This window comes from Lepisma saccharinum, chromosome 3 (genome assembly GCF_977018435.1).
Source record: "Lepisma saccharinum chromosome 3, izLepSacc3.1, whole genome shotgun sequence".
NCBI classification, from domain to species: Eukaryota; Metazoa; Arthropoda; class Insecta; order Zygentoma; family Lepismatidae; genus Lepisma; species Lepisma saccharinum.
This window is the reverse complement of record NC_139231.1, coordinates 63,849,017-63,862,223: the sequence shown is the minus strand read 5'-3', so window position 1 is coordinate 63,862,223 and position 13,207 is coordinate 63,849,017. Positions and strand designations below refer to the sequence as shown.

The window sequence follows — 13,207 nt, the reverse complement described above, 5'->3', positions numbered from 1 at the left end:
TCAATCTCATTGCATAAAAACAACGCTAAAGAACACAAAAAAATAGTAGATGAAAGACAATAAAACTGACACAAGGCTCCTAAATCAGCACACTCATATTTCACAGCCGATAAGTGCTCCCACTTTGCGGTAACAGGATAACTCTATACTTTAGGCTTCCATGTTATTGTGCGACCAACGAAACGAGCGTTAGTGATGGTTTATCTTTGTGTATGGAGAGAATTTATTTTTAGAATGATTTCAATACTTTTCTATTCTTACTGGAGGGTGAGTAAAGTTTTATAGTTTAATCACGTTATTGCAAATAGAAACGATTCCGAACATACATTTATTTTAGTTGTGAAGATGTGGTGTTTGTGGATTTTTTAGGTTATTGCTATTGATGGCGTCGTTTCCTAAACCGACATACATCAATAAACCAAAAACTAAATATGCTGACCAAGGCAGTAATTTATTTTATTAAAAACATAAACTAAACGTAACGTTTCAACCTTCTAGCAAGGTCTTCTTCAGACTCTGTATCAAGTACAAAAGACTAAAATAAATTACTGCCTTGGTCAGCATATTTAGTTTTTCATAATTATGGAAACAAGGCTTAATGGTGTTATAATCAATAAACTGTTGCGCCAGGTGAAAATGTCCTAGATGCAGAATGTATTTTTGTGAAGGACTTTATTCTGAAGATGCCAGTGGTGAAGAATGGATAATGTGTATCATGTACAATCTTTTGGGCTCAAGTTCAATGTGCAGGTGTATAACATGACCTATACGTCTGTGTTTTTTCTAAATGACTTGCCTTTGAGGGCTAACTGTTGATGTTGATTAAATAAATTGTTTTATTCTCTAATAGAAGCCGTTAAAATATTATTATATTATTACATACATGTATATTTGCTTGTGTTGCTTTGTATTTTAATTCCTTATTTAAACAGGTACGTTGGTTTAGGAACCCATTTCCCCAGATGACATAATTGTACCTTTCGTGAAAAAAAAACTATTTTGTGAAACAAAATGTCGTTCTAATAGAATTGTTACACAGCTTACATTCGTAGTTGAGCATGGAATTGATTAATTCCTTTTCGGAAAATTCCTCCTCTACTCCGAGTCAAAGGTGAAAAAACAAAATGGCATATTGATTTTGGTGACTTTCCTCAGTACCAAATCATTTTTTGCCAGTAGTAAGATGTTCTCAGTGCATGTCAAAATTGTTTCCTTTTGTCTGTATGGACATTTTAATATGGTTACTTCACTTCATACTTGTAGTTTGCACTAAAAGAGCCGGAAACAATTTCTTGGGAGCAGATGGGGTTTCCAGTGATGAAACTCATCCAGGCCATCTGTGCAGTATGTAAGAGTGTGGTATCCCAAAATAGTGATTCAGGCGAATTAGAACTTCAGAAATGGCGGGACACACATTAAGTATGAAGAATGAATGACCAGCCACAACTTCGGATTATCACATTTAACAAATACCGGAGGTGAATTGGCATAACAGACGAACTACCAATGATCAACGTTCTTTTAAGATGGATTTGCATATCTACTAGAATTCCATGATGTGTTTTAGTGCCGGAGACAATTTCTATCCCATCTTTGATGCAAATATGCAGCATTTTAAAAATTATTATGTAAACAAAAGGAGGGAAGAAAATCAATTAAAACCTGGACTGAGCACATCTTTTAACACGCCAGTAGATGATTTTATATAAACAAGCAGTGTTGGCAACCTATAGAAAAATTCACATGGCAGGAATGTTTGATACACCCTCGTACATGAACGGTTTGTCAAATACTGGAAGAGCAAAGATTTTCCTTTTGTTTCAGCTGGGTTTATACTGCACTGTAAGAGTTGCTGCTTATAAAACTAGCACTTACAGTTTTACTTCCCAAGCAACTTCGAGCGTTGTATGCTTCTAGTGTTGATATACTTAAAAGCATTGTTTCAATATCGGTAATTTTAAGTCGCTTTTCTACTTGTTGGGTTTATCGTGACAATGACGAGGAATGGTGATATGGACCAAGGGACAGATACATATGTGCCTGACCAGGATTCGAACTTACGAACTGGTTTCGTAGCGCGTTCGCTGACCATTTCGTCATGGAGGCCAGAATATTTGCCAGGCAAAGCCTACCAGCAAAGCTCGATCCAGCACCTTTCGATACGAGCTCAGGTCCATTCCGGCAGGGCCATGCGAGTGCCCATTAATGCATACGAATGGAAACCGGAGGGGAAAAATTGCTTCTCGTCTCCTCCACTGGGCGCCATTTATAACTTCCGAGCCATTAGCTACTATTAACTGTCATTAACAATGCATGTCGATACTTTGGGAGCCTGGCAGAAAGACTGTGGGAGGAAGGGAGGCAAAATGAAGCATAAAGGTTAGGCCATCTGTCTGTACAGTGTTAACTGCTGTTGGGGGAGAAATAACCGCATTCAAAACCATCCTTGCCAAAGTGTACGAGTGTTGAAAATTTTTGAGCATTTTTCAGAGGACGTGATTCAGTGGACACATGCTGCCCTCTGTAGGACGGTTTCGGAAACTGTCGTGGCGGTGCCTATAAGTCTGGTTTAAGTTACAGAGCAAAGTTTTCGGAACAAAATAAAGGAAGACAGCAAGAAGGAAGGAAAGATAGAAGGAATACAGAAATAAATTGATACAGAAACAACGAAAGAAAAAGAGAAACAAAGGAAGAAAGAATGAAGTAGAGAACAAAAGGAAGCTAGAAAGAAAGAGCAAGGGAGAGGTAAAGAAACATTGAAGATATAGAGAGAGGGAGAGAAAGGAGTTGATAGAGAAACAAAGGAAGAGAAGAAATAGAAAGTAAGAGAGATGAAAAGTGAACACAAGGAAGAAAGAGAGCAAGAAAAATGGGGAAATATATATATATATATATATATATATATATATATATATATATATATATAGAGAGAGAGAGAGAGAGAGAGAGAGAGAGAGAGAGAGAGAGAGAGAGATAGAGAGAGAGAGAGAGAGAGAGAGAAAATAGTCATGAACCCCGAAACAGAATGTACATGAAAATTTTCATCCACCTTTGATTCGAGTCCACATGAACGAAATTTTCCGGCGAAGACGCTGTACAAGCAACAAGCCAATAAGCAAGCATGACCAACAATATTTCTATAACAAAGAAGAAGCCAGAAAGTACTGTCCTCTTCACCTTCTAATCCCTTCCCCTGCACACTGCTGCATGTCCATTTTGTCTGGTGACGGGGATCCGGAATTGTGGAGAATTTGAGAACGTACTCCAAGCAGACAAGTGCTACCAACAAAGAGTTCTAGTTGGTCGAGAATTTCAATACCAAAGCCCCTCTGTGTTTAATTTTAAATCTAGGGGAAAAAACCGCCTAAAAATCGGTCATGCAGGATGATTGCTTCCCATGGTCTGTCCGATGGCGTAGTGGTAATGTCGTCTCCTTGTAATCAAGGGATTCCGGGTTCGATATCGGGTGTAGGTGCAAATTGGTTAGGATCCCACTTTACATTGTAGATCCAGTCCAGATTAGCCTGTCTGTGCATAAAATGGACTTTAAAAAGTTAAAACAAGCTTCCTCCCACTATTGTTTCCTTTATATTGCGCAAACAGCACGATCGCAAAAGTGGTCGCGCAGTGCAAGATCATTTTATGTACACTGTTTTTGCCGTTCGTAAGACTAAACATAATAGTTGGGTAGTCAAATGAAAACTGTACTGCCATCCCATCCCATCTCTTTTCATATAGTGTGCAAAATTAACCTGGTTCAAAATTCGCATTTTTTCCTCTTTTCTTTTAAGGTAAAGAAAGTCACCTCCCAGTCGGGTGCCTAAAACACCCTATACAAAATTTGGGACTGGGTGGTATCTTCCGACTGTGCCCCAAGCGTTTTAACTTTCTGCATAAGGCTTCCGTAAGATGGACGTAATTCAAGATGTTGCAACTCTCCGTTCTCGTACTACAGTATATTGCACCATTAACCATAAAACTCGTTGTAATCACAAGTGTAAACCTACAATATACATGAATATTGTCATATCCAGCAAGCCGAGCCGGCCCTAGAGAGGGGTAACTCGGGCACTGGCCCGAGGCCCCACGCTTCAGGGGGTCTTGCGCCACATACAAATAATTGCTTGGGTACGGTTTATTACGAGTGTATACGACCCTGGTGCTTCCAATTAAAGAACTAATCGGGGTTTTCCTGACTTTGTGGATTGTTCTGATAAACTTCAAAATAGCCACAATTACTGAAATTATATTCTAAACAAAGTACTACATAAACATCGGGTACAAATACTTATATTTAATATGTACTATTCGTATATTTGTTGGATATGATTTTAAAATTGTCACTTTGATAGGTAAAATAAGAGTTTGGTATTGAACACACCCAGCTATGAACGTCGTACCAGTGGCACATCGGAAGTGAAAAGAAACCCTAATTTAAAAACATTTATTAGCCTCCCATAATCCTTGGATTTAGCTTTGAACATGTTCTGTTTATTGTAATAATACGAAATATACAGGGTGTACCAGAAATGACAGCTCAAGCTGAAACGGTGAAGCATACACGATAGTAGAATCAAAAAAGTCTCAGTAAACATTGGGTCGCAAATGTATGGTTACGATCCTCCACCGACTTGTTTGTACACATCGTACTCTTGTCTCCTTGCGCAATCTGATGTTTCTTTGTTTAAAACTGAATCTGTAGCATGTAACATACTATCCGCTACAATAGTCCTTGCTAATAAAACCAACAGTACTGTCTAGCGAGGTGAACATTTTAATTATGTTATTTTTTACTAAGTAGGACTATGGCATTTCACACGTGAAAAGCATACGATGTGTGCAAACAAATAAGTCAGTGACGGATCGTAACCATACATTTTCGACCCCATGTTTACTGAGACTTTTTTGATTCTACTGTCGAGAACGTTTCACCCTTTCAGTTTGCGTTATCACTTCTGATACACCCTCTATAAATTAATTGATAATACATTGCAGTAATATTTATATTGTGGTCGAATAAGAGAGATGTAATTCAGAATAAGGAACAAAAATTACAGTTCCTGCGCTTATTGTAACCCACCTAGGACGGCCCTCCCAGCAAGAGATGCAGTGTGCAGATAGTTTTCGTTCACTGTCTCCAAACTATGTCTTCTGAGTTACGCCGTTCTTCCTGCTAACTCTTTGTGATAGCAATTGTAACGATTTGTTTAATAGTAGGGCGACTTTTCCTAGAAAATGTGCCTAGAAATGAACGTCGTAGGAACGGCACCACCACAAGCGGCAACACTATTTTTCTGAAAGAGGCCAACATTGAGAGTGAAAAAGTGATGTTGCCAACTTCGCAACCTGGGACGTTAGCCGCCGTATTGGATTCAAACTGGCGACAAGTCAAATACACTTAGTTTACTATTTCTGACGATAGAAACGTTACTATGCTACACAGATTTGCAAAACTAGGGCCATTCGAAAGAGAAAGCTCCAACGTAGTATAAAATTACCATCAAACTAAGTTTTCTTGTTATCCTTTGAATAGAGAAACAAAAAAACTTTCAAATATATATATATTTTTCTCGCTCTTCAATTATTTTTTCTCATAACATTGTAAATGTCAATCAGATGGAAAATATAGTTATGATAAAAAGTAAAGGATAGTTTCTGGTTATTATTTTGAAAGTTGTTTGAGGATATTATCTTTCTTCGTTCCGAAGTTATGAATAAAAAAAATTGGTTGGCGTTGTACAAGTATTATAACTCAGATTTTACACCTGGCATTTCATACTCTCGAGTTCAGTTTATATCTATAACGAAGAAGACACATAAGCTTCTGTGGCAGGATCACTCCCATTAAAACCCAGAAATGCCCAAAGACAGCACTGTGACATGGCGAAGAAGTGCGCCATTAAATAAGCACAGCCCCTGCTGCCTTGCAGGGAGGGGAGGGATCCCGAAAGGCTAAGGGAAGGATACCCTGACAGAAAACCAAGGGGTAGGAAGGGCTCCGAAGGCAAAGCAACACCAACCTACCTAGGGGAGTAAACCCTAAATAAATCCTGGTCCTCCAGGTTGGGGGTTAGGCGCAGGGTTAACTCCCCTACCCCGTCAAAAGAACTTGTTACGGATACCACAAGTTTGCCTCGGAGAAGATCGGATAATTTGTTGACGACCCGGCGAAAGAAAAGGTTAATGAGAAGGAAAACCGATATAATGCTCGGAACCTGGAATGTAAGAACATTGAAGAGACCAGGAAAGCTGAGAGAAATAAGAGAAGAAATAGAAAAATACGGAGTGAAAGTGTTAGCATTACAAGAAACACGCTGGAAAGGACAAGGAATGATAACGGTCTGGAAAACATATACTGATGTATAGTGGAGGAGAAACTGGTAATAATGGTACAGGTTTCCTAATCCAAAAGTCTATTAAACCAAGTATTATTAACTTTACAGCAATTAATGATAGGATGTGCTCAGTCAGAGTTAGAGCAAAATTCTTCAATATCACAATGTTTTGTATGTATGCCCCCACAGAAGAAGCAGAGGAGGAGGAGAAAGATGCTTTTTACTCAAAATTAGAAGAAGAAATAAATCATGTACAAAGACACGATGTAAAAATCATATTAGGGGACTTAAACGCCAAAATAGGAAGAGAAGAGATGTACAGAAGCATAATTGGCAAAGAAAGCCTGCATGAAGTAAGCAATGATAACGGAATGAGATTGATAGACTTTGCAAGCAGTAAGGAAATGGTAATTAAAAGTACTTCGCTTCCACGAAAAGACATAAAAAAGGAGACCTGGGTGTCTCCAGACGGCCGCACAAAAAAACCAAATAGATCATGTTATAATAGACAGGAGACATGCCACAGATATTATGGAGATCAGTAGTTGTAGAGGTGCTGATGGTGACACAGACCACCATCTAGTGAGAATCAAGTATAGACAGAAAATTGATGTGAAAAGATCAAAAAAGGAAAGTAAGAACATGAAACATAATGTAGAGGAACTCAGGAATGCCAGAGTAAGAGAGGAATACCAAGAAAAACTTATGGAGGCACTAGAAACCAAAAAGGATATATGGGAGAAAGGAGAACTAGAATGTAAGTGGGAAATACTAAAAACAGTAATAGGTAAGGCAGCAGAGGATACATTGGGAAAGAAACAAAACAAGAAGAGAGAACAGTGGTTTGATGAAGAATGCTCAATATTAATACAGGAGAGAAACGATGCCAGAAAAAGGATGCTTCAACGGAGAACAAGACAAGTAGTGGAAGAATATAGAGGTAAGAGGAGAGAAGCAGATAAGACATGTAGAGCTAAGAAAAGACAGTTTGAGAGAAATAAAATAGAAGAGTTAGATGAAATGAAAGATAGAAATGAGATACGAAAGTTCTATGAGAGAACAAGAGATCTGAAGAAAGGATACCAACCCAGAGCGGTTTTCTACAAGGATAAAGAAGGAAACCTCATTGGAGACAAAAGAAAGATGATCGAAAGATGGCAGGAGTATTTCTGTGAACTACTTAACGGAACCAATGAGGAGGATAAAGAAGAGGGTAAAAGTGATGAAGAGGAAGAAATAAGTGAGGAAGAGAAGGAAGAGATAATACCAACTTTAAAGGAAGTAAAAGATGCAATAAAGTCTCTAAAGAATAATAAAGCGCCAGGAGAAGATGGCATAGAATCGGAGCTGTTGAAATATGGTGGAGAAGGAGTGAAGAAGGCCATATATGAAGTGATAGAAGAAGTTTGGATAAAAGAAGAAATGCCCAGAGACTGGACAGTAGGAATAATATGCCCGATACATAAGAAAGGGGATAAAGCTAAGTGTGAAAACTACCGCGGAATAACACTACTGGATGGAACTTATAAAGTATTTGGTAAAATTTTAGCAACACGATTGGAAGATTGGATGGAAAGAATCATGGGAGATTACCAAGCAGGATTTAGAAAAAATCGCTCCACGATGGACCAGATATTTTTACTGCGTCAAGTGTTGGAGAAGTTCTATGAGTATAAAAAAGAACTTCACCAACTATATGTCGATTTTAAACAAGCATACGACAGCTTGGAAAGAAATAAGATCTACAGTATAATGAAAGAGTTTGGGATCCCAAGGAAATTGATAAGACTGACAAAAATGACAATGAAGACAACGGAATGTAAAGTCAGAGTAGAACAGGAAATGACAAACATGTTTAAAGTAGAGAAAGGACTGAGACAGGGAGATTTACTTTCTACAATACTATTTATTTAGCATTGGAAAAAGTAATCCGACAACTACCAATCAACCCTGGAGGAATAATATTAAATAGACTAACACAAATAGTAGCATATGCAGATGATGTAGCTTTAATAGCAAGGAATAAGCAAGCTATGGAAGAGAGTTATCAAGTATTAGAGGAGAAAGCTCAAGAACTAGGACTGGAAGTGAACACAAATAAAACAAAATATATGAAGATGGGAATCCAGAAAGAGGCAGAAGAGAACCTTACATAATAATAAATGGAAAAGAATATGAAAGGGTGGAAGCCTTTAAATATTTGGGCTCAATAATAACAGCAGATAACAAGACAGCTACAGAAATACAGGAAAGGATAACAAGTGGAAATCGATGCTACTTTTCTTTGCAAAATGTGTTTAAATCTAAGAATGTTAGTAGGAATACAAAAATTAAAATATATACAACAATATTAAGACCCATAGTAATGTATGGTTCAGAAAGTTGGGTGATGTCGGTAAGAGAGGAAGATTGGTTGTTAAGGTGGGAAAGGAAAATACTGAGAAGGATATTTGGAGCGGTAAGAGATAAAGAGGGATGGAGAATGAGAACAAATATGGAAGTACAGGAATTATTTAACCAGCCAGATATTGTAGTGAAGATCAAACAGGGTAGAATACGATGGGCTGGGCATGTTCAGAGGATGGAAGAAGCACGGGTTGTCAAGAAAATATTCAATGGAAAACCGGAAAGGAGAAGGAGAAGAGGTAGGCCCAGGAAAAGATGGATAGAGGACGTGGAAGAGGACTTAAGAAGATTAGGAGTCAAAGGATGGAGAAGAAAAGCAGAGGATCGAGACGAATGGAGAGAGGTAGTCAGGAAGGCCAAGGACCTACATGGACTGTAGCGCCGACCAGTAAGTAAGTATTTCATACTCTCGAGTTCAGTTTATATCTATAACGAAGAAGACACATAAGCTTCATGGACATTTGAATGCATGTTTCATTCGTAACGATTTACAGTCTTTGAGATGTTATTACTTTAAATTGATGTGCGAGGGGTGTTCAAAAAGTAAAGTTACCAATTCAGTCGGTCATTATGAGAACAAGACACGTGATAAGTTCTTGGTGGGAGATACCAGTAGTTGTATTTACGGTACGGACAGCGCGAGAAAGTACGAACCCCTCTCCAGCAGCCTTGGCCATACTTAAAACTTGCTCAACATGCCTATATGAGTTTTTTGAGCAAGTGTGGAATCTTGTCTAATTCAAGATTTTTGTAAAAATGCCCTCGGGAATTTTTCAGAAAGTACGAACCCCTCTCCAGCAGATTTGCTACACTTAAAACTTGCTCAACATGTTCATTTGTTTAAGTGTAGCACCTGCATAACCCAAGAATTTTATAATTCGGAAAATATCAAACCCCCCTCAAGCAGATTTACAAAAATTGCATTAGTTTGTCTATAAACTTGTATCTATACCTACCTATACATATTTACTTCAGGTTTAAGTTTAATTGGATACTATTCAATTTGCTTATCTAATATTAAAACAAAACAATATGCAGAGCCTACCTCTAGAATTGCTCCGTGTTTGCATGTTTCTCCTCTGCGTCAGTGTGTGGAATTCCCGAGACGGTAGTATTGATTTTTTTCCTCAGTGCCAGTATTTACAGAAATTCCCGATTATTGCATCAGCCAGTTATGTGAGACTGACTGAGGGGAACAGATGTGTTGATACAGTGCTTCTCATACTTACTGGTTTAAATTTATATTGAACATTATAAAATCTGATATTTGTTGTAATCCACTCATATTTAGAGTCAAGCTTATATTTGTCCCAGCCTGTTATACATAACAAGGTTATTGCTATTCAAGATAAGCATGTTTGTGCAGGCATTTGCGCTGGGACAGTGTGAATGATTTTCCACTTGTGGGCTATTGGCTTTACAACCTGTCATAAGATTAATATTATTAATATTAATCCATAGAGATTAGATTTGAATCCCAGGAAATTTTATATAAATACCAAAGCCAAAAATATTAAGTGTATACACACCTACACACATACACACACATACAAATCACACAGCTGAACCCAACTGATATTTTTTATCCAGTATAAAGTTTTGAATTGAAACCCAGGAAATTGTATATAATAAACAACAGCAAAAATGCCGAATCAAAAATATTGTAATCAGTGCAATAAGAATATATCCAGCTCTAATTGGTCCAAGCATCAAAAAATTTGTAATCCAGACAAATACAAAACTCCCACAAAAATTTGCCCCAAATGCAATAGAAAATATAACATGGAATATTTCACATATAAACATAAAGATACTTGCTCTGTACAGTCATCCACATCTGGTCTGAAAAGAAGGCACGAAGCACCTCTTAATGCCAGAGCAGCAAAGCAGTCACGCCATGCACCTATCCGTAGCAGTTTTAACGGCCAATTAAGGGATCACCGGTTTGTATCAGAGCCAAGATGTGGCATTGAGAATTTCTTGAACAGTATAAATTCTGATCTGCAGGCAATTCTAAATGCACAAAATGGCTCTTATAAGCTCTCCCTCAAATTGTTTGTACAATATAAGAAACCAAACGGCACAAAATTTACACAGCCCCACATAACAGAAACTGTACCTGTATATTCAAATTCAAATTCAGATACAATAATAAGCAGATTGATAAATCAATTGAATATTAAACACTCTGAATTTGCTGCAAAAGAGTCAGGATGGAGCCTATGCGGTTCATCACACAAGCTCTATGTTAATATTTCTGAATTCACTCCATTACAAGGATCCACTTATGTGCCATTACCTGCTAATATCAAAAACAAAAGAGCCGTGGTCAATATAAAAAACGCCGACCAGAAATGCTTTTTGTGGTGTATATTAGCTGCTTTGTATCCAGTTTCAAGGGATCCTCAGAGAATAACTTATTATAAACAACATGAGCACGATTTTGATGATGTAATGGAGGGTTTGGAATATCCAATGTCTGTTCAGAATATTGATAAATTTGAAAAAAGGGCCAGGCACATCAATGGCAAACAATTATCTATTAATGTATTTATTTGTTCCACTGGCAATTGCCCGATAGCACCTCTCAGAATCAGTACAATTGATGATGAATCTGCAATTCCGATTGATCTGCTCTTAATTGAAGGGGATGATACATACCATTACACTCTAATACATAATCTTGAAGCTTTAGTGAGAACGCAACTAGACAAAACTCATACAATATTCAAGTTGTGCAGAAGATGCTTAACTGTATTTGATGGTCAAAAAATAGTGAAGGGGGTTCGGGAAGAGAGTGCAGAAATTGCAAAAAATAAGTTAATTGAGCATCTGAAATACTGTGGCAACCATAAACCTGTTCATATGGTGATGCCCAATCCAAGTGAAAATTGCAAATTCAAAAAGTATGAGGCCTTGTTGGAACACCCAGCATATATTGTCTGGGATTCTGAATCAAATCTCAAATCTCTTGCATTCTGTAGCCCAGATCCCGAAGAATCTTCAATTACACCATACCAGCAACATGAACCTTCCAGCTTTTGTTGTGTGGTTGTACGGGATGGTGTTGTTATTAAAGAATATTCATACAAGGGACCAAATGCCATCAAAATATTTGCATATATAATAGAAAATGTGTGCCGTGACATAGCATCTAACATCTTATTAATATCAAAGCCTATGTTGCCTTTAACAGAGGAACAGATTGAGGATTTCAACAATGCAGAAAAATGCCCGGTATGTGATTGTGAATTTTCAGATACAAATATCAAGGTACATCACCATTCTCATACAGATGGTCGATATAAACAGGCCCTGTGTAATAGCTGTAATATTAAGATCAAGAGACCAAGATTTATCCCCATATTTTGCCATGGGGCATCCAATTATGATTTCCATCATCTGATCAGGTACGAGGGGTTTGACAAGCAGAATTTAAATATTTTAGCTGAAAATGATGAAAAATATATATCTATTAGCAAAATAATTAAAGTTGATGGTGCTCCTATTCAATTAAGATTTCTTGATTCTTACAGATTTTTATCTGCTGGCCTGCCTACACTGGCAAATCAATTATCTGATGATCAATTCAAAATCACACGTGCAATGTTTCCAAATCAGGACCTGAAATTAATTAGGCGGAAGGGTGTATATCCATATGACTATGTCACAGATTTTTCTAAATTTGATGAGTGTTCTTTGCCACCACAACAAGCATTTTATAGCAAAATCAGAGGATCTGGAATCAGTGATGAAGATTATCACCATGCTCAGTTGATGTGGAACAATTTAAAATGCAAGACATTTGGTGATTATCACATGGCATATTTAAAACTTGATGTCACCCTCTTAGCTGATATACTGCAAGCATTCAGAAAATCTTCCATGCAAAATTATGGACTGGACCCAGTGTATTTTTACAGTGCCCCAGGCCTAGCATGGGCCGCAACGTTTTTCAACACCAAAAAGCAATTGGATCTGATCCACGATCAAGATATGTATCTGTTTATGGAGAAATGTATAAGAGGAGGGATGGTGCAATGTTCCCAGAGATATGCCAGAGCAAATAACAAGCATATGCCTGATTATGATCCAGCACGGCCATCAAATTATATACTTTTTGTGGATGCAAACAACCTCTATGGTCACGCTATGATGGATAAATTGCCATATGCAGGGCTTGAATGGGTTGAAGATTTCAATATTGAGGATCTTCAGAATTTTGATGACCGTGAACATGGCCTCTTCTTAGAGGTTGATCTGATATTTCCAGATCATTTGCACAACAAATTTTCTGATCTGCCCCCAATTCCCGAGGTTCAGTGCTCACCTGGCTCTAAACAGAAGAAGCTCATGATGACTCTGGAGCCGAAACAGGGTTATGTTACATATTACAAAAACCTCCAGTTCCTGATGAAACATGGTGTCCAAGTAACCAAAGTTAGAAAAGTTTTGAGGTTCAGGCA

At 37.7% G+C, this 13,207-nt stretch overlaps 1 protein-coding gene across 1 annotated transcript in view; it reads left to right on the top strand.

The window, feature by feature from the left end:
- Positions 1-6,866: 6,866 nt before the first annotated feature.
- Positions 6,867-13,207, top strand: part of LOC145985556 (uncharacterized) — a 62,962-nt gene continuing 56,621 nt past the window's right edge. Inside the window, exon 1 of the mRNA XM_083119626.1 lies at positions 6,867-7,775. Within this exon, the coding sequence (XP_082975752.1) occupies positions 6,867-7,775 (909 nt within the window). The remainder of the gene's footprint in view (positions 7,776-13,207) is intronic.